Source organism: Coregonus clupeaformis, chromosome 6 (assembly GCF_020615455.1).
Source record: "Coregonus clupeaformis isolate EN_2021a chromosome 6, ASM2061545v1, whole genome shotgun sequence".
NCBI classification, from domain to species: domain Eukaryota; kingdom Metazoa; phylum Chordata; class Actinopteri; order Salmoniformes; family Salmonidae; genus Coregonus; species Coregonus clupeaformis.
Genome location: NC_059197.1, coordinates 1161148 through 1185842, shown reverse-complemented (window position 1 = coordinate 1185842; position 24695 = coordinate 1161148). Strand labels below are relative to the sequence as shown.

General features: G+C 44.7%; 1 protein-coding gene across 1 annotated transcript; it reads right to left on the bottom strand.

Annotated features, from left to right (window-relative positions):
- Window positions 1–100: 100 nt before the first annotated feature.
- Window positions 101–20614, bottom strand: LOC121567357 (ubiquitin conjugation factor E4 A-like). Its single transcript, XM_045217143.1, is given in 21 exon segments — window positions 101–1304; window positions 1541–1698; window positions 1792–1939; window positions 3933–4113; window positions 4901–5075; window positions 5617–5730; window positions 5882–5982; window positions 6145–6262; window positions 6264–6336; window positions 6581–6713; window positions 7762–8069; window positions 10227–10353; window positions 10450–10783; window positions 14672–14863; window positions 15074–15276; window positions 15796–15955; window positions 16731–16883; window positions 17192–17304; window positions 18145–18315; window positions 18647–18818; window positions 20511–20614. Coding segments are annotated over 20 exon segments (3228 nt in total). The 5' UTR covers window positions 18777–18818; window positions 20511–20614; the 3' UTR covers window positions 101–1168.
- Window positions 20615–24695: the final 4081 nt, after the last annotated feature.

Genomic DNA, 24695 nt, shown 5'->3' with positions numbered 1-24695 from the left:
ATGTTTGCGTACAAACAGCTACCAATTAATAACCATACTTGGTTATTGCATGTTATTATGGTACTGGAAGAAGTAATGCAAACATTTGTTGCAAGCTTGATACTGTAACACATCAAAGCTTTTTATTTATTAGTCATACTGTACATTCAAAATACATTTTGACAGTTAAAATATTGCATTATAATTTCACCCCGGTAATCATCAAGTTGGTAGATATGCCATATACAAACGCATGCTATCAAATGGTTATTCTTTCCCACATGTTCTACTAATTTCTTTAGCAAATCACACTTCACTTTGAATTAAAAGTCTCAAACGCCAAACAAGAGCAACTCACACAAGTTTGTAAATAACCGAAGTAAGTGACACCCTGACTCCTTGTTTAGGATATAAGACATATCCATTGATGGCGCATTTAATATCATAAATGGAACGAAGCCACAAAATAATAACTTGAAAAATGTCTGGTCTCCTTCAGTGAAATTAAAGCAAGGCGGGTGGTTTTAGGCCCCGATTCTTCCAATGAAGATTGGTTTGCCCACATTTTATTCTATGGGTATTAGATGCTTGCATAACACATATTATTTCAATGGTAAATGCTAAATAACATCAGATAATCTTGTTTAGGTTCATAGATGGACGGTGCATATAGACCTTACGGTTACTACAGAGACAAATTAATTAGTCATATTACATTTTCTTGTTCTGGAGTCCAAGTGTTCAGTATACTTTGCCTACTTTTAATATACAAAACATTTGGCAGAGCTGATGATCATTTAGGAATTGCTAAACGACTATTGTCCAGTTAGACCAGTGGTTCCGACCAGACTGCAACCACTGATAGTAAACAGTATATTCTCTGAAGCAGGGGGCAGAATTCCAAAACCTCCATAGGGCGTATGAATGTAGCAGTGCAACTCGGTTTTCAATTGTACCACTACCTGCTCTCTTGACAGTTTTTGAGACCTGGGATCTTCCACTGACTGGTGAGGGTTTTTGAGTGACATGTGCGCTGCATTAGAGGGAGATACCAGTCGCTCACGTGGTTTGAAGTCCTAAGCTTGAAGGCAAGCACACATGGATGAGTCAAAAGTGGAGCATACTACTGTCGGTAAGGAGGTGAGGGAAGGTATGGTACAGTCATAGTTTGTTTGAGAAGATCCCAGGGCTAGCCACTAGGGCCCATCTGCAGCTGATCCTGCTTATGCTGGGCCAGCCACTGTAAGATCTGTTGCTTCAGCTCCTCGTTGGGCCGGATCTGGTCCATGGTGAGGGGGCTGCGGTTGAACGGGTCTGTCTGATCGCTGTAGGATAATGAAAATTGATACTCAATATCGTACAAATAAACTTGATCTCGGGCCGTATGTTTCAAGCATCTCAAGGATCAGTTTTGCCTTTTAGATCACAATGAATAAGACTACATGGACAGGGGGGGGACCTGATCCTAGATCAGCACGCCTACTCTGAGATGCTTGATGCACACGGCCCCTGGAATAAACCAGCAGCACGTAGACATACTACTCCTAAGGGAATCACTCACCTGAGTAAGTGCCGTGCTATGGTCGAGCGATCGACCGTGACATTGGAAGAGGGGAGCAGCACAGGGTCGAGCATCAGAGTGGACATAATGGGGTCCAGGAACTCGTCTGGGGCGTCCGCGTACGTTTCCTCATCCTGCAGCTGTCGGTCTGCATGAGACTAAGACAGGCAGTAGTTATTCGTTTAGGGTTATGGTATGGAGAGGGCATAGCGGTACAGTATAAGGTGATTTGATACTACAACAGATCTAACCTTTATTTTGTCAGCAAGGAGACCGAAACCCACAACCATTTCTCCGGGCTTGTTGATCTTCTTCAGGACTCGGACAGTCTGAGAGAAGAGCGTGGGAGAGTAGGAGCGCCCGTCTTTTGGGACAGTGGCACAGAAATTCTCTTCATCACTGTCGAAGAGAAAACAGACATTGTTACAATCGCTAAAAACAAAATAGCCACCTTACAGTGTATTCGGAAAGTATTCAGACCCCTTGACTTTTTCGTTACAGCCGTATTCTAAAATTGAATAAAAATAAATAAATCCTCATCCATCACACAATACCCCATAATGAAAAAGCTAAAACCGGTTTTCAGAATTTTTTGCAAATGTATTACAAATAAAGCAGAAATACCGTATTTACATAAGTATTCAGACCCTTTGCTATGAGACTCAAAATTGAGCTCAGGTGCATCCTGTTTCCATTGATCATCCTTGAGATGCTTCTACAACTTGATTGGAGTCCACCTGTGGTAAATGCAATTGATATGACATGATTTGGAAAGGCACACACCTTTCTATATAAGGTCCCACAGTTGACAGTGCATGTCAGAGCTAAAACCATGCCATGAGGTCGAAGGAATTGTCCGTAGAGCTCCGAGACAGGATTGTGTCGAGGTACAGATCTGGGGAAGGGTACCAAAACATTTCTGCAGCATTGTAGGTCCACAAGAACACAATGGCCTCCATCATTCTTAAATGGAAGAAGTTTGGAACCACCAAGACTCTACCTAGAGATGCCCGCCCGGCCAAACTGAGCAATTGGGGGAGAAGGGCCTTGGTCAGGAAGGAAACCAATGGTTACTCAGAGAGCTCTAGAGTTCCTCTGTGGAGATGAGAGAACCTTCCAGAAAGATAACCATCTCTGCAGCACCCCAACAATCAGGCCTTTATGGTAGAAATGCCAAAGGAAGCCACTCCTCAGTAAAAGGCACATGACAGCCCGCTTGGAGTTTGCCAAAAGGTACCTAAAGGACTCTCAAACCATGAGAAACAAGATTCTCTGGTCTGATGAAACCAAGATTGAACTCTTTGGCCTGAATGCCAAGCGTCACGTCTGGAGGAAACCTGGCACCATCCCTACGGTGAAGCATGGTGGTGGCAGCATCATGCTGTGGGGATGTTTTTCAGCGGCAGGGACTGGGAGACTAGTCAGGATCGAGGGAAAGATGAACGGAGCAAAGTACAGAAAGATCCTTGATGAAAAGCTGCTCCAGAGCGCTCAGGACCTCAGACTGGGGGCGAAGGTTCACCTTCCAACAGGACAACGACCCTAAGCACACAGCCAAGACAATGGAGGAGTGGCTTTGGGACAAGTCTCTGAATGTTCTTGAGTGGCCTAGCCAGAGCCTGGACTTGAATCCGATCGAACAGTGTGAAAATGTATGCACTCACTAACTGTAAGTCGCTCTGGATAAGAGCGTCTGCTAAATGACCTAAATGTAAATGAGAGAACTGAAAATAGCTGTGCAGCGACGCTCCCCTTCCAACCTGACAGAACTTGAGAGGATCTGCAGAGAAGAATGGTAGAAACCTCCCAAATACAGGTGTGCCAAGCTTGTAGCGTCATACCCAAGAAGACTCAAGGCTGTAATCGCTGCAAAAATGTGCTTCAACAAAGTACTGAGTAAGGGGTTTGAATACTTATGTAAATGTGATATTTACGTTTTTTGTTTTTAATAAATTAGCAAAAAAAAATTAAAACCTCTTTTTGCTTTGTCATTATGGGGTATTGTGTGTAGATTGACGAGGAAAAAAAACAATTTAATCAATTTTAGAATAAGGCTGTAACGTAACAAAAAGTGGAAAAAGTCAATGGGTCTGAATACTTTCCAAATGCACTATATATGCCACACATGGATTCAAATGGTACTTTAAAAAACGTTCAACTAATGTAGCTATGCTTGACTGTGCTTGCCTGGCACAATAGAACACATGGAACCATCCAAAACATGCAAACCCCACCCACCTTTCGCTCCAGGCAAACGCTCAACATTTTTGAACGATTTCAACTACAATCAGAATACAGGTCTGAAGTACAGATTGAAAAAGCAAGCGAATTTCAACCCAACAAACTTCTGAGCCTTGTCTTAGCCTTGAAATATTGCCATTTTGAAACGTACCCCAGGTTAAGGTAGATGTTGCAGATATCGGAGACCAGTTGTTGGGGCTTGAAGTCAAACTCGCTGAAGTCTTTCACCTTCAGGGCGCCCATCTTGGGGCCGACCAGGTGCTGCAGGAAGTGGTTGAGCATGGAGATGATCCTCTCGGCCATGAAAGGGTGCACAAAAATACCCTTGATCTCTGGGATATCATGACGAGGGAGAAGCGAGTATGAGTTTCAATATATTAATATACACTGAGTGTACAAAACATTAGGCACACCTGCTCTTTCCATGACAGACTGACCAGGTGAATCCAGGTGAAGCTATGATCCCTTATTGATGTCACTTGTTTAATCCACTTCAAATCAGTGTAGATGAAGGGGAGGAGACAGGTTAAAGAAAGATTTTTAAGCCTCGAGACAATTGAGACATGGATTGTGTATGTGTGCCATTCAAAGGGTGAATGGGCAAGACAAAATATTTAACTGGCTTTGAACAGGGTATGGTAGTAGGTGCCAGGCGCACCGGTTTGAGTGTGTCAAGAACTGCAACGCTGCTGGGTTTTTCACGCTCAACAGTTTCCCATGTGTATCAAGAATGGTCCACCACCCAAAGGACATCCAGCCAACTTGACACAACTGCAGGAAGCACTGGAGTCAACATGGGCCAGCATCCCTGTGGAACGCTTGACACCTTGTAGAGGTTATGCCCCAACGAATTGAGGCTGTTCTGAGGGCAAAAGGGGGTGCAACACAATATGAGAAAGGTGTTCCTAATGTTTTGTATCCTCAGTGTACAACACAGTGCCATCAAATATAAATTATTGCCATTTACCTTTAACAGGGCAATCTCTTAATTCTGCTTATGGTTTCACTAACAATGAATAGGACAACAAAAAAATACACCAACACCCATATTTTGTGTAGCTCTAGGTAGAGACGTATGTCCAATCATTGTTATCCATTTATCCTCCCTCTCCAACTAACCTGACGTGAGGAAAGCCAGTGTGCCGATGGTCTCGTTGGACATTATATTATGGAAGCGTGCCAGCTGTCCCAACATCTGCAGACTGGACTCCTTCTCCCTGAGGGCATCAGGAGCCAGGCCCTCCCACTCGCCATGGTCCTTCTCCAGCTGCAGTAGCTTGATCTTGCTCAGGTACTACCACGACAAGGACCAGTTCAGAGAGAAGTAGTGGCAAAATCTGACACAGTTGAAATGTAGGAGCTTCATGTAAACCAGAGAACATCAACTAGATTCAGCCGCGGGCCAATTTCTTCTTGAGCGGATGGCAAATTGTACATGGCAAATTGACCGCAAGAAGCCCAAACAGATATAATATTTGACTAAAACATAAGCATTTCAAACCTTGCTTACAAGTATATCTCTCTATTATGCATGGGAATACTTTGGAACAGATTTCCAAAATTAAAACCAATTGGAGCGGATTTGTCTTTTATGGATCAGTAGAGGCTGGTGAGGTGAGGACGACTCTTAGTAATGGTCGGAATGGAATGGTATCAAATGCATAGAAACCATGTGTTTTAATACCGTTTGTTGATTCCATTCCAGCCATTAAAATGAGCCCGTCCTCCGATTTAAAGTGGCACCAGCCACCACTGAGATGGATACAAGTCAATATAAGTCAATGTTAGGAATGTCCTTTTCATAAAACGAGCGCTAAATGCTGACAGTTTCTCACCTGTATAGCTTCGTCGAGCAGGAAGATGGCGTCGTTCATCAGGAGATTCAGATACCGCAGGAAGAGTGGAGGATTCATTGCCTCGAGGTTCTCGGATGCATAAACAGCAAGACTCTGAAGTAAACAACATTCCACATAAGCATTTTGGTACATAATGGTGCAGAACTGAAGAGTAATACCGTGTGTTTCCTGCTGTCTTCAATAAGGACGACTCTACATGTGGTACCATCTAAATAACTAAGACAAAACGGGGAGACAAGCTTGCCTTAATGCTCTCCCTGTAGCTCTCCTTCCCCCACATGTACTTGAGGATGGGATACATAGGTCTCCTGTAGTTGAACTTCTGTTCAAACTGGTGAGGGTCACCTGAGGTGAAAGGTCAATAACATACAAGTCACATCATGCTTGCACTTGAGCTTCATCACAAAGGTTTAGATTCTAGCACACACAAACGCATATGTGCAAGACACAAACACACACACACATACGCTGCGCACACACACACATACACATACACACTAAACCCACCAGTGAACTCAATATCCACAAACACAGCGATGAGCGCCTCGGCCAGGTGAGGGGCGTGGCGGTAGGAGCAGAAGACCCTTTGGCGCTGGAACATGACTGGCTGGAGTCGTGCCGGCCGACACCGGTTCCATGTGGGGCATCACCGCCTCCAGCACCTCTGCCAGCTTCGCCCGCAAGTGAGGGTTCTTCATCCTGGGTACATGGGTAAAGAGTAACACAATAGGAACATAGATGACTCCAAATGGTAGACACATAAACCCCTTAGGAATATCACATCCGGAAGAGTGACTGTTGTAACAGCCAATGGGGATAAACAGTCCTCAAGGCATTGTATGTACCAGGACACATGGATATTATGCACAGAGGTGTAAACATGTGGCCTGGTACTGTGTGTGTGTGCGTGGGTGAACTCAACGCCTCTCCCTCTCTCCCCTACCTCTCCACGTTTCCCATGAACACAGTGATGAAGTTGAGGACCTGCTCCAAGCTCTCGGCAGAAGACTCCAGGACCTCGTCAGCGAAGCGGCGGAGGAAGACAAAGAAATCTCCCAAGTTCTCTGCAAAGAACTCTGCAGACGTACAAGAATCATTTTGATAACCAACCCCTCCTAGTAGTCATCGTATTAATACACTCTCTACCAGAGGAGGATGGTGGGAGGGGCTATAGGCTCATTTTAAATGGCTGGAATGGAATCAATGGAATGGAGTCAAACACGTTGTTTCCATGTGTTTGATATGTTAGGTGTTTCCATTAATTCCATTCCAGCAATTACAATGAGCCTGTCCTCCTATAGCTACTCTCACCAGCCTCCTCTGCTCTCTTCATATGTGTTATTCTCTCACAACTCTTATATAGCACTGTCATTGGGACACTGTCATTGGGACTTGCTGTTATTTAGCACAGTGGTTCCCAACCTTTTATGAACCTTGGAACAACTTGATGGGATAAAAAATTCTGCGGCACACCTAAAATATCCCTATTAATTAATTTAGTGGTAATGACCATCTAAATCTGATACTTACTGCAAATCAACGCTTTTCTGTGACAAACGTTAATTTTTAAAAGATTAAATAGGGTTTATTTGAACTATTTTCATAGCTTGCATAATAAAAGTTCCTTACTCATGATGATTAATTTGTGTGTACCCCTTTAAGAGCGTCCCGCAATCCATGCAGGAAATAAATAAATAAAATAGCTCCGTTAAAATAGGTCTTTAGTTTTGAACGGTTTGAGCTAGAGACGAGCGGTTTTCTGCATTGTAAAGGTGCAACCACGGCCACAAAGCCATGTTCCGTTTGTTTCTATGGCACCTCTATTGTACGCACTGACTGCAAGTCAGCATAAGAGCATCTGTCAAATGACTGAAAACGTGACGTCAAGGTCGATGGCGCAATATTGAAAAGACTGCCAAAAGTTGAGTTGTTGACGGCCTTTGCTCCTCATGGGGCGACTGGTCTAACTAAGTAAGTAAACAAGCAAGGTTGACGGAAAGTTTTACCTGAAATGACTGTGATACTTGGTTGTCGTTCCTACCTTAGTTAAATGCCCTGACTGTAAGTCACTCAGCTAAACAAAAAAAGAAAAGCAAACTGACAGAGGGAGGGAGGGGCAGCTACCTGGCATGTGACAGAGCAGGCTGTTGTGTAGCGGCGGCAGGGGGAAGGAGAGCTGGATGTGCTCGGGCCCCTGGTTGCTGAGGCCCAGTTGAACCAGGAGTGTGGCGCTGGACGCCTGCAGGTTGAGGCAGCACTGCAGCATGCCCGGCTGGGTGGCTGCTGCTTTGGTTGACAGGTAGACCGTCATGAGGCGCTCGAACTGCTCGCGGAGCTGCTCGGCCGCCGGGCCGCCCGTGAGCTGGGCCTCCCGCCACGTACCCTGCAGCCGGTGGAGAGACTGGTTCATCTTCACCATCTGCTCGTGGAGTCTAGGGAGAGGCAAGGAGAAGACACAATACAACTTTATTAACCAAATGTTACAGCGAACAACGGAAATTTGTCACGGCCTAGTTCACAACATTAGATACAGTACATATGGCTCAGCTGTTATGAAGGATAACACTATGAGATACAGTGGGGAGAACAAGTATTTGATACACTGCCGATTTTGCAGGTTTTCCTATTTACAAAGCATGTAGAGGTCTGTAATTTTTTATCATAGGTACACTTCAACTGTGAGAGACGGAATCTAAAACAAAAATCCAGAAAATCACATTCTATGATTTTTAAGTAATTAATTTGCATTTTATTGCATGACATAAGTATTTGATACGTCACAAAAGCAGAACTTAATATTTGGTACAGAAACCTTTGTTTGCAATTACAGAGATCATACGTTTCCTGTAGGTCTTGACCAGGTTTGCACACACTGCAGCAGGGATTTTGGCCCACTCCTCCATACAGACCTTCTCCAGATCCTTCAGATTTCGGGGGCTGTCGCTGGGCAATACGGACTTTCAGCTCCCTCCAAAGATTTTCTATTGGGTTCAGGTCTGGAGACTGGCTAGGCCACTCCAGGACCTTGAGATGCTTCTTACGGAGCCACTCCTTAGTTGCCCTGGCTGTGTGTTTCGGGTCGTTGTCATGCTGGAAGACCCAGCCACGACCCATCTTCAATGCTCTTACTGAGGGAAGGAGGTTGTTGGCCAAGATCTCGCGATACATGGCCCCATCCATCCTCCCCTCAATACGGTGCAGTCGTCCTGTCCCCTTTGCAGAAAAGCATCCCCAAAGAATGATGTTTCCACCTCCATGCTTCACGGTTGGGATGGTGTTCTTGGGGTTGTACTCGTCCTTCTTCTTCCTCCAAACACGGCGAGTGGAGTTTAGACCAAAAAGCTCTATTTTTGTCTCATCAGACCACATGACCTTCTCCCATTCCTCCTCTGGATCATCCAGATGGTCATTGGCAAACTTCAGACGGGCCTGGACATGCGCTGGCTTGAGCAGGGGGACCTTGCGTGCGCTGCAGGATTTTAATCCATTACGGCGTAGTGTGTTACTAATGGTTTTCTTTGAGACTGTGGTCCCAGCTCTCTTCAGGTCATTGACCAGGTCCTGCCGTGTAGTTCTGGGCTGATCCCTCACCTTCCTCATGATCATTGATGCCCCACGAGGTGAGATCTTGCATGGAGCCCCAGACCGAGGGTGATTGACCGTCATCTTGAACTTCTTCCATTTTCTAATAATTCTGCCAACAGTGTTTGCCTTCTCACCAAGCTGCTTGCCTATTGTCCTGTAGCCCATCCCAGCCTTGTGCAGGTCTACAATTTTATCCCTGATGTCCTTACACAGCTCTCTGGTCTTGGCCGTTGTGGAGAGGTTGGAGTCTGTTTGATTGAGTGTGTGGACAGGTGTCTTTATACAGGTAACGAGTTCAAACAGGTGCAGTTAATACAGGTAATGAGTGGAGAACAGGAGGGCTTCTTAAAGAAAAACTAACAGGTCTGTGAGAGCCGGAATTCTTACTGGTTGGTAGGTGATCAAATACTTATGTCATGCAATAAAATGCAAATTAATTACTTAAAAATCATACAATGTGATTTTCTGGATTTTTGTTTTAGATTCCGTCTCTCACAGTTGAAGTGTACCTATGATAAAAATCACAGACCTCTACATGCTTTGTAAGTAGGAAAACCTGCAAAATCAGCAGTGTATCAAATACTTGTTCTCCCCACTGTATTATCACAAGTCTACTCCAAGGGCCAGGTTCCCGGGTACATATCGCGCCAACTCCTGGACTTAAACCCATGCTCAATGGAGAACCTCCACTGAGAGTTTTCTGTGTGTGTCGAGGAACCAAAAGTATTGTGTACTAACATGGCAAGTAGAACTTTCTTCATGCACAAACCCAAAACCCTGTGATGATATACAGTACTAATGCTCATCATATGGATACAGCATTGCTAGGTCAGGGGTATATTCAGTGAGGAGATATGTTCACAAATTTGCCGATAGAAATGCATTGAATAGACCTGACATGATTCCCTATTCTACTTGAAAGACAATCATATCTATCCTATAATTTGTATTATATCTGAATGTTCTGTAACGTTGAACCCTTCTGAACAGGGCCAGTTAGTTACCTGTGGAAGCCCAGGTGCAGGGTCATCTGGGTGAGGATGAGGTTCTCAGTGAGGAGGCTATATGACTGTGAGTACTGCACCGACTGCTGGGGGGGAAGGGGGACGAGACACGTCTCTTTGTCCAGACCTAATGATCAATGAGAAAATTAGGAAAGATTCATATTTACGAACATAAAAAAGAGAACTAATGATGTAAAAAGGATATCCAATGACCCAGACACACCTCTGGCGTGCACGTTGCGGTTGCGCCGCTCCTCCTCGCTGAGCTCCTTGAGCGCGCAGTAGGTGGGGTTGAAGGTGAGCAGCTTGGGAGAGCGGGGCCGGCAGAAGGGCTGGCACAGCTTGAGCAGTGCGGCGCCCAGGTTGAGGAAGAAGGCATCTGAGGCGTACATCTGGAAGAAGATCTCGGGCATCTGGTTGGCCCAGATCTTGGCGCGCCCGGCGTTGGCCTGCAGGCAGCTGCCTAGCCAGGAGAGCAGCAGGTGGCGTGTCTCACCCGACTGCTGCAGCAGGTTCTTCAGGAGCTGGTGCAGCTTGTCATGGAACTGGCCCATGAACTGGGAGGAAAGGAGAGCAGGAAAGGATATGTCAATAACTAGATGGGAGCAGAGTATGGGAGCGGAGTTGAGTGGTCGGAATTCCCGCTCATTGCTCATGGAGCGGCTCCGGCACTCCACGTCCTTTTCAACCGCTCCGCTAAAAACCGCTCCGCGCTCACAGGGAAAAAAAAAACTGCTGCTCCAAATTCGCTCCATTCATTAAAATCACAATTAACCAACACCCATCTAATTTTGTGACTACCTGGACCTATCATTTGGTTTTAAAGTATTGAAACCAAACCAGATGATTTGAATGAAAAGTATTTTAGAAGCGCTCACCATTTCAAATAGGCTACATGTCATATTAAACAGCATATACACACTAAATATTATTTCAAGGCTATAGCCTACAAAGAAATACATTGTGAAGCATTTGCGAGTGCGACACCATAGGCTGGTAGGGGCATTAGGCGCTCAGCATTTAAACAACATTTTGTTGTATTAAATCATTATAGTCTTTAAATTGCGCATATAGGCTCTGACTTACTTAGTATTAAATACAAATTAAACGAAAAATTCCTTATTAGGCTCAGTCTACAGTGCCTTTGAATTCATTTCTATAAACACGGGTTTGGCCAGTCTGTGGCTTAAGGCTCATGCGATGGTGCCTGGAGAGCTGGCCAGCAGCAGAGAATATCCTCTCCACACTTGCAGAGCCACTGGGGATGCTAAACACCCTTTTGGCCTCTCTTTCCAGGCTGGGCAGAGATGCAGTTTATTTTTTATTTTTTCTATAGGTAGGCCTAAAGGTTTTTAGGCAAAATAACCAATCAAAATGGAAAGCTCCTTGAAAGTGGGAATATGGCAGGCCTATTTGGCCAAAATCAATTATGGATATAGATAATAGATTATATAGATAGATAATAGAACAAAAGTGAACGTTCAATCAGATTTTTTGTTTATAAATACTTTGCTACAATGACACACATAGTTATCTACCCACCTCATTCCTTTCTTTTAGCATGTGCACATAGTAAGTACACCATCATGCTTTCGGGATACGTGTCTTTTCAGATTCCACAATGATTCTTTAGTTGTGGACGCTACATCACCGCACTACCTCTCTTGCTCTCGGTCCTCATCTTTGTAAGTCACCTTGATTTTGCACCTGTTTGTTTTATCAGTTTCTTTATGAAAATATTTAGCAAACTCCATGACAGTAGCTAAAGCAAGGGACTATAGCAGCACACAAGTAGACTACAAATGCATGCTGGGCCGGGCATGCCCTGAGCTCGTGAAGTGAGCGCTACTGGAGCGAAATTGGAGCAGGCGAAAAGGCTAACGCACCAGCCTTTGGGAATCTCGCTCTACGCTCCAGTGAAATTGGTCGTTTTTTACTCAGTACTTTGTTGAAGCACCTTTGGCAGCGATTACAGCATTGAGTCTTCTTGGGTATGACGCTACAAGCTTGGCACACCTGTATTTGGGGAGTTTCTACCATTCTTCTCTGCAGATCCTCTCAAGCTCTGTCAGGTTAGATGGGGAGCGTTGCTGCACAGCTATTTTCAGGTCGCTCCAGAGATGTTTGATCGGGTTCAAGTCTGGGCGGGCCACTCAAGGACATTCAGAGACTTGTCCCGAAGCCACTCCTCCATTGTTTTGGCTGTGTGCTTAGGGTCGATGTCCTGTTGGAAGGTGAACCTTCGCGGCAGTCTGAGGTCGCTCTGGAGCAGGTTTTCATCAAGGATCTCTTTGTACTTTGCTCCGTTCATCTTTGCCTCGATCCTGACTAGTCTCTCAGTCCCTGCCGCTAAAAAACATCCCCACAGCATGATGCTGCCACCACCATGCTTCATCGTAGGGATGGTGCCAGGTTTCCTCCAGACGTGACGCTTGGCATTCAGGCCAAAGAGTTCAATCTTGGTTTCATCAGACCAGAGAATCTTGTTTCTTTGTGGAGTGGTTGAAAAATGAGTTTTAATGACTCCAACCTAAGTGTATGTAAACTTCCGACTTCAACTGTATACAGTGGGGGAAAAAAGTATTTAGTCAGCCACCAATTGTGCAAGTTCTCCCACTTAAAAATATGAGAGAGGCCTGTAATTGTCATCATAGGTACACGTCAACTATGACAGACAAAATGAGAAAATGTTTTCCAGAAAATCACATTGTAGGATTTGTAATGAATTTATTTGCAAATTATGGGGAAAATAAGTATTTGGTCAATAACAAAAGTTTCTCAATACTTTGTTATATACCCTTTGTTGGCAATGACACAGGTCAAACGTTTTCTTTAAGTCTTCACAAGGTTTTCACACACTGTTGCTGGTATTTTGGCCCTTTCCTCCATGCAGATCTCCTCTAGAGCAGTGATGTTTTGGGGCTGTCGCTGGGCAACACGGACTTTCAACTCCCTCCAAAGATTTTCTATGGGGTTGAGATCTGGAGACTGGCTAGGCCACTCCAGGACCTTGAAATGCTTCTTACGAAGCCACTCCTTCGTTGCCCGGGCGGTGTGTTTGGGATCATTGTCATGCTGAAAGACCCAGCCACGTTTCATCTTCAATGCCCTTGCTGATGGAAGGAGGTTTTCACTCAAAATCTCACGATACATGGCCCCATTCATTCTTTCCTTTACACGGATCAGTCGTCCTGGTCCCTTTGCAGAAAAACAGCCCCAAAGCATGATGTTTCCACCCCCATGCTTCACAGTAGGTATGGTGTTCTTTGGATGCAACTCAGCATTCTTTGTCCTCCAAACACGACAAGTTGAGTTTTTACCAAAAAGTTATATTTTGGTTTCATCTGACCATATGACATTCTCCCAATCCTCTTCTGGATCATCCAAATGCACTCTAGCAAACTTCAGACGGGCCTGGACATGTACTGGCTTAAGCAGGGGGACACGTCTGGCACTGCAGGATTTGAGTCCCTGGCGGCGTAGTGTGTTACTGATGGTAGGCTTTGTTACTTTGGTCCCAGCTCTCTGCAGGTCATTCACTAGGTCCCCCCGTGTGGTTCTGGGATTTTTGCTCACCGTTCTTGTGATCATTTTGACCCCACAGGGTGAGATCTTGCGTGGAGCCCCAGATCGAGAGACATTATCAGTGGTCTTGTATGTCTTCCATTTCCTAATAATTGCTCCCACAGTTGATTTCTTCAAACCAAGCTGCTTACCTATTGCAGATTCAGTCTTCCCAGCCTGGTGCAGGTCTACAATTTTGTTTCTGGTGTCCTTTGACAGCTCTTTGGTCTTGGCCATAGTGGTGTTTGGAGTGTGACTGTTTGAGGTTGTGGACAGGTGTCCTTTATACTGATAACAAGTTCAAACAGGTCCCATTAATACAGGTAACGAGTGGAGGACAGAGGAGCCTCTTAAAGAAGAAGTTACAGGTCTGTGAGAGCCAGATATCTTGCTTGTTTGTAGGTGACCAAATACTTATTTTCCACCATAATTTGCAAATAAATTCATTAAAATTCTTACAATGTGATTTTCTGGATTTTTTTTCTCCTCAATTTGTCTGTCATAGTTGACGTGTACCTATGATGAAAATTACAGGCCTCTCTCACCTTTTTAAGTGGGAGAACTTGCACAATTGGTGGCTGACTAAATACTTTTTTCCCCCACTGTATATATATTTAAAGCGAATTTCCTGCAATTCTACACATTTTGCCAGGACTTTTGCCGTGTTCATATATCTGAGTGAAAGTGACTCAGACATAAGCTTAGACTAAGCTTGTGTCTGACCCTTAGAATCTGTCTGTCCCTTGGCAGTAAGCTGGATGTAGGCCTAAGTGGGGTTTTGGAGACACAGAAGATAAGGTTAGGGGTCCATCCTAAATAGCACCCTATTCCCTATATAATGCACTACTTTTGACCAAAGCCTCTATTTCTTGTGCCCTTACCTGGTGTATGTTGGACTCCTGGACCTTCATTTCCTGTGGACTGGAGCGTGATGGGTTGAGGAAGAAGCCGTGACCCTCCACCACCCCCGGGGTCTTCAGCAGGCAAGAGATACTCAACACAGTGCCAAGGAGGGTCTTCTGATACTGAAGCCCATTGTTGGGATCTTTGGGATGGATGTGCTCCACCAATACCTGGAGTAAAACAATTTGAAGTATATTAAGAGAGTAAACTACTTTTGAGATCAAGGTTGTCCATCTCAGACATATGAATGCAGTTGTTAAAAGAATAATAATATTGTTCTAAATAGAATAATATAGAACAGCATAGAATATAATCAAGTAATAATCACGGTTATACAAAATAGTCCAGAGGAGTGATGACGATGCATTTTGGCCCCTGACCGTAGCGATATCTTTTTGCCGGCTGAAGTAGAGGAGAAGGTCCAGGTAGGAGAAGAGCAGCAGCTGGCAGAGATCCAAGTCTTTTACACGGCCTTGGAAGATATCGAGCACGGGCACGATCACCTCGCTGAAGGTGCGCACCTCCTGGTCAGCCAACAGGCCAGCGATCACCTCCTCCACGAACTCCACCACCTCCTCCAGCTCTGCAACGCACAACAGAAACCACACTTAATGTCAGGGTTTTTCTTGGCTCAAAAAGGGGCTTAGGTATAGATAAGTAAAAACCCTGAATAATAGCCCTGTATAATGCAGAGAAGATACTGTACTTTACAGAACCATATATGTACAGGGTTTTTCATGACTCAAAAAAGGGCTTAGGTATATATCAGGGGAAAAAACGATGTAGTCTATACAGTTCAGTAAAGTATATTCTCTGTATTGTACAGGCCTCTTTCCCCCCTTTTCCGGACACAAACCACACACAACGACACAGCGAAGTGAGGATATTATACTCTCAAATGCAGATCGACAAGTTCAAACCAGTAAAAACCAGTTATTTAATCAGCGGGGGCAAACTAGCTTAAATTACACCACATCCTGTCTTGGGAGGCCTCAACAGTTGATACCTGAGCAGCAGACAACACCACTTTCTTTGGCTACTGAGATGGAACAGAACAGGGATCCTCAGACAGTCAAGGGCTTTAATAATTGAATGGACTCACGGGCTCCGCCGACTCCCTCCAGCAGCAGATCCAGTAGCTGCTCGTACACGTTCTGGCTGATGTAGATCTCGGGGGTGAGCAGGACCGTGCACGTGTTGGACACCGTCAGATTCTTACAGCGCACTGCGTACGACAGCAGCTTCTCCGGTACTTTGGTGACCTGGGGGTTTGTAATGTAGGGAGGGACCAGGGAGGAATTTGTCACGTCATTGTCAGCAATGGAGCACAAGCTAAACATGCTTTCTTTTGCCTATATGCAGACTGAAATGATCTAGAAATAAACAGCAGATTTAACCTTAGACAGGTCATTCATTATGTTCAGTAAGACTATGAACCTTTTCACACTATTGTGGTGACCCAAACCGAACTGTGCAGGCGTTGATATTTTCGTTTTACATTGTCCTATACAGCATGGTTTAGACACAGAGTGGACAAAACATTATGAACACCTAAATATAAAAGCGTTCTACAGGGATGCTGGCCCATGTTGACGCCAATGCTTCCAACAGTTGTGTCAAGTTGGCTGGATGTCCTTTGGGTGGTGGACCATTCTTGATACACACAGGAAACTGTTGAGCGTAGAAAACCGGTGCGCCTGGCACCTACTACCATACCCCGTTCAAAGGCACTTAAATCTTTTGTCTTGCCCATTCACCCTCTGAATAGCACACATACACAATCCATGTCTCAATTGTCTCAAGGCTTAAAGATCCTTCTTTAACCTGTCTCCTTCCCTTCATCTACACTGATTGAAGTGGATTTAACAAGTGACATCAATAAGGGATCATAGCTTTCACCTGGATTCACTTGGCAAGTCTGTAATGTTTAGTACACTCTGTATGCCTTTTACAGCAAACTTTTCCTGACTGAATTATGGCTGGCAATTCGTGGAGAAAGAAATTAGGAATGAGAGTGAGCTGTGTATGTGACCCCACCTCTTCCTTGGCTCTCTGGTAGCAGGCGTAGAGGAACGGTATGGCGCACTTGTCCCCAGCGTCTCGGTCGGCAGAGAGATTCACAGCATTACACGAGGTCATGTAGATGAGGTGGTTCCCTGGCTCCAGCATCAGTAATCTGTTGAAGAGTGCCTAATATAGGAGAAAAAATGTCAAACTTAGCCAACATTCTGTGCTATCAACTTTATGTCCTTACTTACTGCTCTCTGCTCCCTGTGAAGCATAAGGTTGCTATGTATGTTTCACTATACCATCTTCTTAGAGTAGACGATGCACTGTATACATAATAGGCCTAGTCCCCTGAAAATACAAGCCAGCGAGGAAATCGTCATGAGAAAAGGATACAGCATTGTATATGTGGATCTTATGGCTTAGAGGTCAACTGAGCTGACCAGCGAACAGTTCGCCACCACCACTCCCAATGTCCAATCCTATTGTACCTGCTCGATGTTGTCCATGTCTAGCCAGTCTTGCCCGTCCATCTCTGCGGCCATTTCCTCCAGGAACACGCAGCGTGGAGGAATCCCATTGCATCCTCTCAGACTGGGGTCACCTGAGGTCAAACAACAGTCATGTTGAACAGCAGACTCCAAACACCCAGACCATTTTACTTTTCACTTACAGCAGACACAGTCAATCATGACTCATTCCAGTATCCAGTTTATGAGTATTGAGCTGGGGTGAGTAATTTACTGTTTACTGGATGGCCCTGAAATGGAATACTAAAAGAGGCCGAGCAGATTAGATTTGATTTAGACTATGGACAGAAAGGGGCTCCGTCATCGGGGCACTTTCATGCCAGTCATTGAGGTATGATGAGCGGGAAAAGAAGACAGTAATGGAGGAAGACAGTAATCTGGGACCTGTAGACTCCCTTGATGACACAGCCTCTGAGTCAGTCAGTTGGCTGATGCCACGCCGATCACTCTCCATCTAATCTATACACACACAGTGATGTCATGAAGAGAAGACTGCCAGGAAGGATGAATGTACTGAATTCCTTTGAGTTTACGAAGGAGTTTAAGAAAGCTGTGATCACACATTGACCATGCCTCAATCCAGCACCTCAGATTAATCAACAGAAAGCACAGGGGAATAAATGAGAGTCAGAATGGGGGCTTTGTCATTAAAACAGGGGGAGGTTGATGGGTGATGAATTGAGCCGTTGCTTGTGTATGGGCACATAAATGGTTGCCTGGGAAACAAACTGATTTGCTTTAGTTCATATCACTACGCAACATCAGATAGACCCAGCCAGGCAACAGTAAGGGTTGTTTACATGACAACAAGATTCTGAAAATTAGAAGAAGGGACAAGCGGCATCATGACGCTACTCCAATAGAAAAAAAGTGTAAAAACCTTAATACGCTCCTATCTAACTTCCTGCACTCACTGTTGTCCAAGGTGATGAGGAAGATCCTCTGGATCATGTGGTTGATGTTGAGCTGTTCACACAGTTCCTGCCGCGACAGGAAGGAGCGGCTGATTTCGGCCACCGAGTCGTCATTGTCCTCGATGCTGTCCGAGTTCTCTGACTCTGACTGACTCCCATCCGAGTCCTCCGCTGCAACACATGACATAAGCCAGCAGATATATGAAACCGTATGAGGTCATTGTCGAGCGTCAAGCCAGTGAGCGTGCCACATCATATTAGTAATGTTTAAGTTAGACAGACAGACCAAAATGAGTAACACAATGAACTATTATAGCTGGAGTGGCCAACTGTTGGGGAGCAATGAGGTTTGCATGGCTTTATTCCAACCCAGCACTAAAACGCCACCGATTGAGCTAATCAAGGTCCTGTCATGCAGCCGATTAGTCAGGTCGTGTGTTAGAGCTGGGCTGGAGCAAAAGCATGCACGCTCTGTAACTCCTCCTCTGGAGGGTTAACTCACAGGGTGGTTCGCCATGGCGCGAAGGTGGTTTCTGGCCCGACGCAAACTGCTTGGCGTCGGCGAGGGAGCTGAAAAGGGCAGCGAAGGGGTTGCGGGAGATGTTTTGGTTGTTGTTGCCCTGGTCAGTCATCTCACTGGAGCATAGACTCCATCAACAGGTGCTGGCACCAGCCTGGACAGAGAGGTACACTGTGGTAGAGCACTGGACTAGGTGAGTTCAAACAATTCTACAGAAGTTGTTTCAAGTGTTAAATGTGTGCCAGTCTGTGAGGGCAATCAGGGGATGCAGGGGAACCCAGATTCTAAAATCCAGAACCTGTTTTACTAACTATCCACTCCTTATATGCTACTCCGTGCCAAGAAGTGGAATGATAACTCAAACAGACTGGTACCCCTAGGCTAAACCCAGACAGTATGGATTTTCATTCAGGCCTGAGGAATAACAGAAACCCAATGTTAAATGATTGAATAACTGTGAACCACAGACTGACTGATTAGCTTATTGACAGGGCTCTACAGGGCTACCATTTTGGAGGCATATGATCCTAAATATTTTGCTGTGCTACCTGAAATTGTAATTTGGTAGCACCAGTGCCCTAGAAAAATAAATCACCCAGGTAATAATTGTTGTAATGATTTCTTCGCTGTCCCAGTAGTATGCAAACATGTGGTGGCACAGAACAAAAGGGAAAGGGGAGCGCTTCAAAAGCAGCTAGGAATCATATAGGCTATATCTCAATCCTAAAAATCTATTTTTCTGGTGCTCCTAAACCCTGTATTTGCTGGCAATTCGTATAACTAAAGGGGCAATCTGCAGTTACTACATTTTTTTGAATTATAAATTAATGATATAAACCCATTGATTCTTGAAAAGTATAACATAAATGCCCCATGCGCTTAGTTCAACTGTCATACCACATCAGAAGCCAAAAATATAAGGTTGTTTTTCTATTGTTTGTAAACTAAGTAAGGAAACACCATATAGCCTCAACACATGGTTAAAAGTATACTGTGTATATCATGGATGGTCAGTCCTTGCATCCATAGTTCTGTCTATGAATTTGAGTGTGGTTACATTTCTCCAGCACCATCCCTCAACCTCTGACAGAAACAGTGGCGGGGAATATTCTTTGTTATTGTTTCTACTACGGATTGGCCCTTTAATACCTCAACTTTTTCATTGTGCTCCTACATTTTTCAAATTAGGCTCACGTGTGCTCCTTGTAAAACATTTCACAGTAGAGTCCTGAATGAATGAGGATGTTTACTGTTTGACTGAAATAAGGCAGCATAGACAGACTGTCAACAGATGGACATCTTCCATCTTCCACTTTCATTTTGCATAATGTTAGTAGACATTACTATTCTCATCATCTTACGTAGGAAAGGGTATGTCAACGTCAAATGTTGGTAAACTAACTTTGACACCTGTCAAACGTGCTAGTTAGTCACATAGCTAGTTACATTGCTGGCTAGCTAATTAACGAGCTGGCAAGAGATTACTTGAAGCTATATCACAACAAACGAAGAAAGGTGTTAGGTAATGTGGTGTGTTATTTGAAGGAGCTAGCTACTTATCTTTCAATACCTAGAATCAATTGCAGAAAGAACTCAATAAGCAAGCTGATAATGTAGCTACTGTAGCTAGCTGTCAGTCAATCACCGGTTCCGCTCAAGTAGCTAGCTAGCTAGCAGTCGTAGGCGTCATCTTTAGCTGGCTAGCTAGGAAACGTTAGGCTAGCAGCTGGACTGCATTACATTAGCCAGGTAAATTGTCAAGACCGCTGTACTTTGTCAGTTACGGGGCAAAACCTGACTCTTTTGACAAAAAAGTATATCTTCAAATACTGGAATATTGTCATACCTGAAACAATAGCAGATACGTGTATTTCAATTAGCTAGAAATGCGTTCTTTCCTCTACTGTGGTTCTAACACCGCTCTAAATCAGGCAAGAATAACTAAGTACATCCGGGTCACGTATTCTTCTTCTTCAGTGGGGTTTATCAGCTGTTGGCATTTAACTTTATGGTGCATTACCGCCACCTACTGTACTGGAGTGTGGGCCAGAGACAGGGAGAAACTAAATCCTACCTGCCAGCCCCGTTGCTCTTAAAAAAAGATAACAACATATTTGAGACTCTATCTAATAACGTTCTACTCAATATACTCTTTAAACTAATTTCCTGTATCCCCTTCTCCCTCATACTAGATCTCATCCTCATTATTTCCCTCTGGTACTGCACACTGTAGCAATACATGCTCCACAGTCTCTGTTTCCTGACAATAATCACACTTTCCTGTTGGATGCTTTCCTATCACATTTCATGTCTTATTCAACTGGCTGTGTCCCACCCTTAATCTTGTAAAAAATAGCCTCCTCTCTTCTGTCCCTTCCTGCCGTCCTCCCCGACTTTCCTCTGTACTTGAAATAAATGCCTTCCCTTATTATCTCTATTCCACTGCTCCTGCCATCTCTGCACCATCACTGTATATATCAGTATTTTTGCCTCTGCCTTGCTCATTGAAACTTCAACATCAACATCAATCAGAACAAATAACTACTCTGGTTGTTTGACTTCCTCCACCCACTGCAAGGCCAACAGTATGGCCATCAGCTCCGCCGTACATACAGCGAGATGATCTGTAATACGTTCCTGACTTCCACCCCACATTCCTGCACTACAAATGCTGACCCAGTACATCCTGTCCTTGGATCTTTTGAACCATCTGTGTAAATGGACACAAAATCCTGATAAACACTATCCTTAAACAAATCAGATGGATCAACACCCTCCCTGTCTTTCTGTAGTCTCGCCAACACTTCTAGATCAACGACTGGAGGTGGGAGTAGCCATGGTGGATTTACAGGAATAACTACAATTGGACTAAACTCCCTTCCATACAGTCCCATCTCCTAAGCCTGGGTATTACCCACCCACCCAAAGCTCGTGTTCTGTCTTCGCTCATGTTCCCAGCATGCCTGTACGATCCCTTTCGCAGGATGAGACACCCCATGTCCTTGTAGGTTGACCCAATAATTCATTGCCAGCTGCTGTCTCCTAATCTGCAATGGCATATCCCCCATCTCCACCTGTAATGCAGCCACTGGGGACGTCCGAAACGCCCCACTACATATTCCCTGCCCCTGTATGATATCTAACCTTTCCAGTGAGGTCCGGGCTGCCGAACCATATGCTATACTGCCATAGTCTATTACAGATCGGATCAATGCAACATACATGGTCTTCAATGAGGAACGCCCAGCCCTCCACTCCTTCCCCGTCAGACAGCGCATCACATTTAGCACCTTCTTACACTTTCCCACCACTCTCTCAATGTGTTCTGCCCAGGTCAGTCTAGTGTCAAAGTATACCACAAGGAACCTGAAGGACCCCACCCTCTCCAAATTTCTCCCATATAACCTCAAGCATACCTCATCTCCCACCTTCCTCCTGGTAAAGAACACTGTTTGAGTTTTCTCTACAGAGAACCTGAATTCCCACATTAATGCCCACCGCTCTACCTCATCAATTGCTTCCTGTACCTTCCTGACTATGTATGGCACATTTCTTCCCCTCTTCCATGAGGCCCCATCATCTGCAAATAACGACCTCCCTATATCCGGCTGTACCTGAGAGTAAACATCATTGATCATGATTGAGAACAACAGAGGACTAATCACGCTCCCCTGTGGTGTACCGTTATCCACCAGGTAGCTGCCTGATAAAGACTTCCCCACCCTCACCTGGATAGCCCTTCCAAACAGGAAATCCTTTATCCAGTTGTACGTTGTTCCTCCTACCCCCATAATATCAAGCTTGATTAACAACCCCTCCTTCCACATCATATCATACGCCTTCTCCACATCAAAAAAAGACAGCTACAACAGTCTCCTTGTTCTCCTGAGCCTTCCTGACCTCTGCTTCTAAGCAGAGCACTGGATCCATAGTTCCCCTACCCTTCCTGAACCCACTCTGATGTGGCGATACTAGCCCTCTGCTCCCCAGGAAGTAAGTTAGCCTCTCCGTCATCATAAGTTCCATAATCTTACATACATGTGATGTTAAAGCTATTGGCCGATAGCTTGTTGGCCTCGTTGGATCCTTCCCGGGCTTCCGGATTGGTACAACTACTGCCTCCTTCCAACTGCCTGGTAGTTTCCCCTCCTCCCACACTCTGTTGTACATTTACATTTACATTTTAGTCATTTAGCAGACGCTCTTATCCAGAGTACAACACCAATACCTTATCCAGTGCCTCATCACTAAGATGGGCCAACATAACACCTCATCTTTACCAGGTGAAGTTAACCCAGCCTTACCTATTGCTCTTTTCACCTCTGCCATGGTAAATGGTGCATTCAACACATCATTTACATCCTCCTTCCTATCCAGCACTCCAGGATGCTCCTCTCTCGTGCTCTCTCTCCCCCTCTGCCCCTCCTCTGACAGATTGGCGGAGCTATGAACTTGGACAAATGCTTTGGCCATCATCTCTACCTTCTCCTCATCTGTTACTGCCACATCCTCCCCACTCGTCAACACTGGATAATCCCACTCTCTTCTGACCCCACTCATCCTTTTAATCATCCCCCACACTTCTCCCACAGGTGTCGCCCTTCCAATGCTGTCACAGAACCGATGCCAACATGACCTCTTTGCCTGACGGATAGTTCTCCTCACCATGGCCTGGGCCTGCTTATACTGAATCAGATGTTGGAAGTTATGCATCCTTTTCAGTACTCTAAATGCCCTGTTCCGACTCCTCACCATTGCTCCACATTCCTCCGTCCACCATGGGACTGCTTTCCTCCTCCTCCTCCCTGAACTCTTAGGTATAGCCTCAGTAGCTGCCCCCACTAACGCTGTTCTCACCCAGTTATTCATACTATCCACATCCCCTCTCATATCCACCCGAGCCATCACCTGCTCACTCAGCTCCTGAAACTGATCCCACTTTGCCCTTCCAAACACCCACCTGCCTACTCCATCCACTGTCACCTCCTCCTCCCTCCGGCCTACTGTGCATACTATAGGGTAATGGTCACTCCCTACTGTCGACTCCTCCCATACCTCCCACTCACATGCCATCGCACTAGATACCAGAGTGAGGTCCAAGGCAGACTCTTTCCCTATGGCTACATCAATCCTGGTCCCTCTGCCATTATTCAGGCACACCAGATCTTTATTTTCTATCAAATTTTCCATCACTTGGCCATTTCCATCCGCCCCCCGCCAAAGCGTGTTGTGGGCATTAAAATCCCCACACCACATTACCTTACTTCTTTCCTGGCCCTCCACCCTCTCCAGCACTTCCATGTCCAGGGTCACGTATTTTTGGAATCTTTCAGAATAAAAGTCCCATCCTGTATACTTAGTAAATGAATAATTATGGAAATTATGGATAATTTGAACAATTATCAATATATTTTATACAAGTATCATACAACGAATAATTTAACGTTTTTCTATAAGATATTATGTCATTTATTTGTTGTTGTTTTTTAAACTTAAATGGTCAACAATGTTTTTTCTGTGCGCAGGGACAGCTTTATGGGTTTCGGGTGCCTGGCCCGCCCTAGCGTACCTCCTTATCAGTCCAAATAAAATATTGAAATATTTATCATTTATTTGAGACGCGCGCTGACAGAAAAAGTATCAAATCAAATACAATTTTATTGGTCGCATACACATATTTAGCAGATGTTATTGCGGGTGTAGTGAAATGCTTGTGTTCCTAGCTCCAACAGTGCAGTAGTATCTAACAATTCACAACAATACACACACATCTCAAATTAAAATAATGGAATTGAGAAATATTAGGACGCGCAATGTCGGAGTGGCATTGACCACAATACAGTAGAATACATATGAAATTCGTAAAACAGTATTTAAACATTAATCTCAGATAAAGCATCCGAGCGAGCGAAACAGCGCCCCTCTGTCTCAGTATGTGTAGACAATGTATCTGATTCTGTCTGGACCAAAAGAGTATAACATGTCATACTATTTCTGTCCAGACAGAATCAGATACATTGGCTACATACAG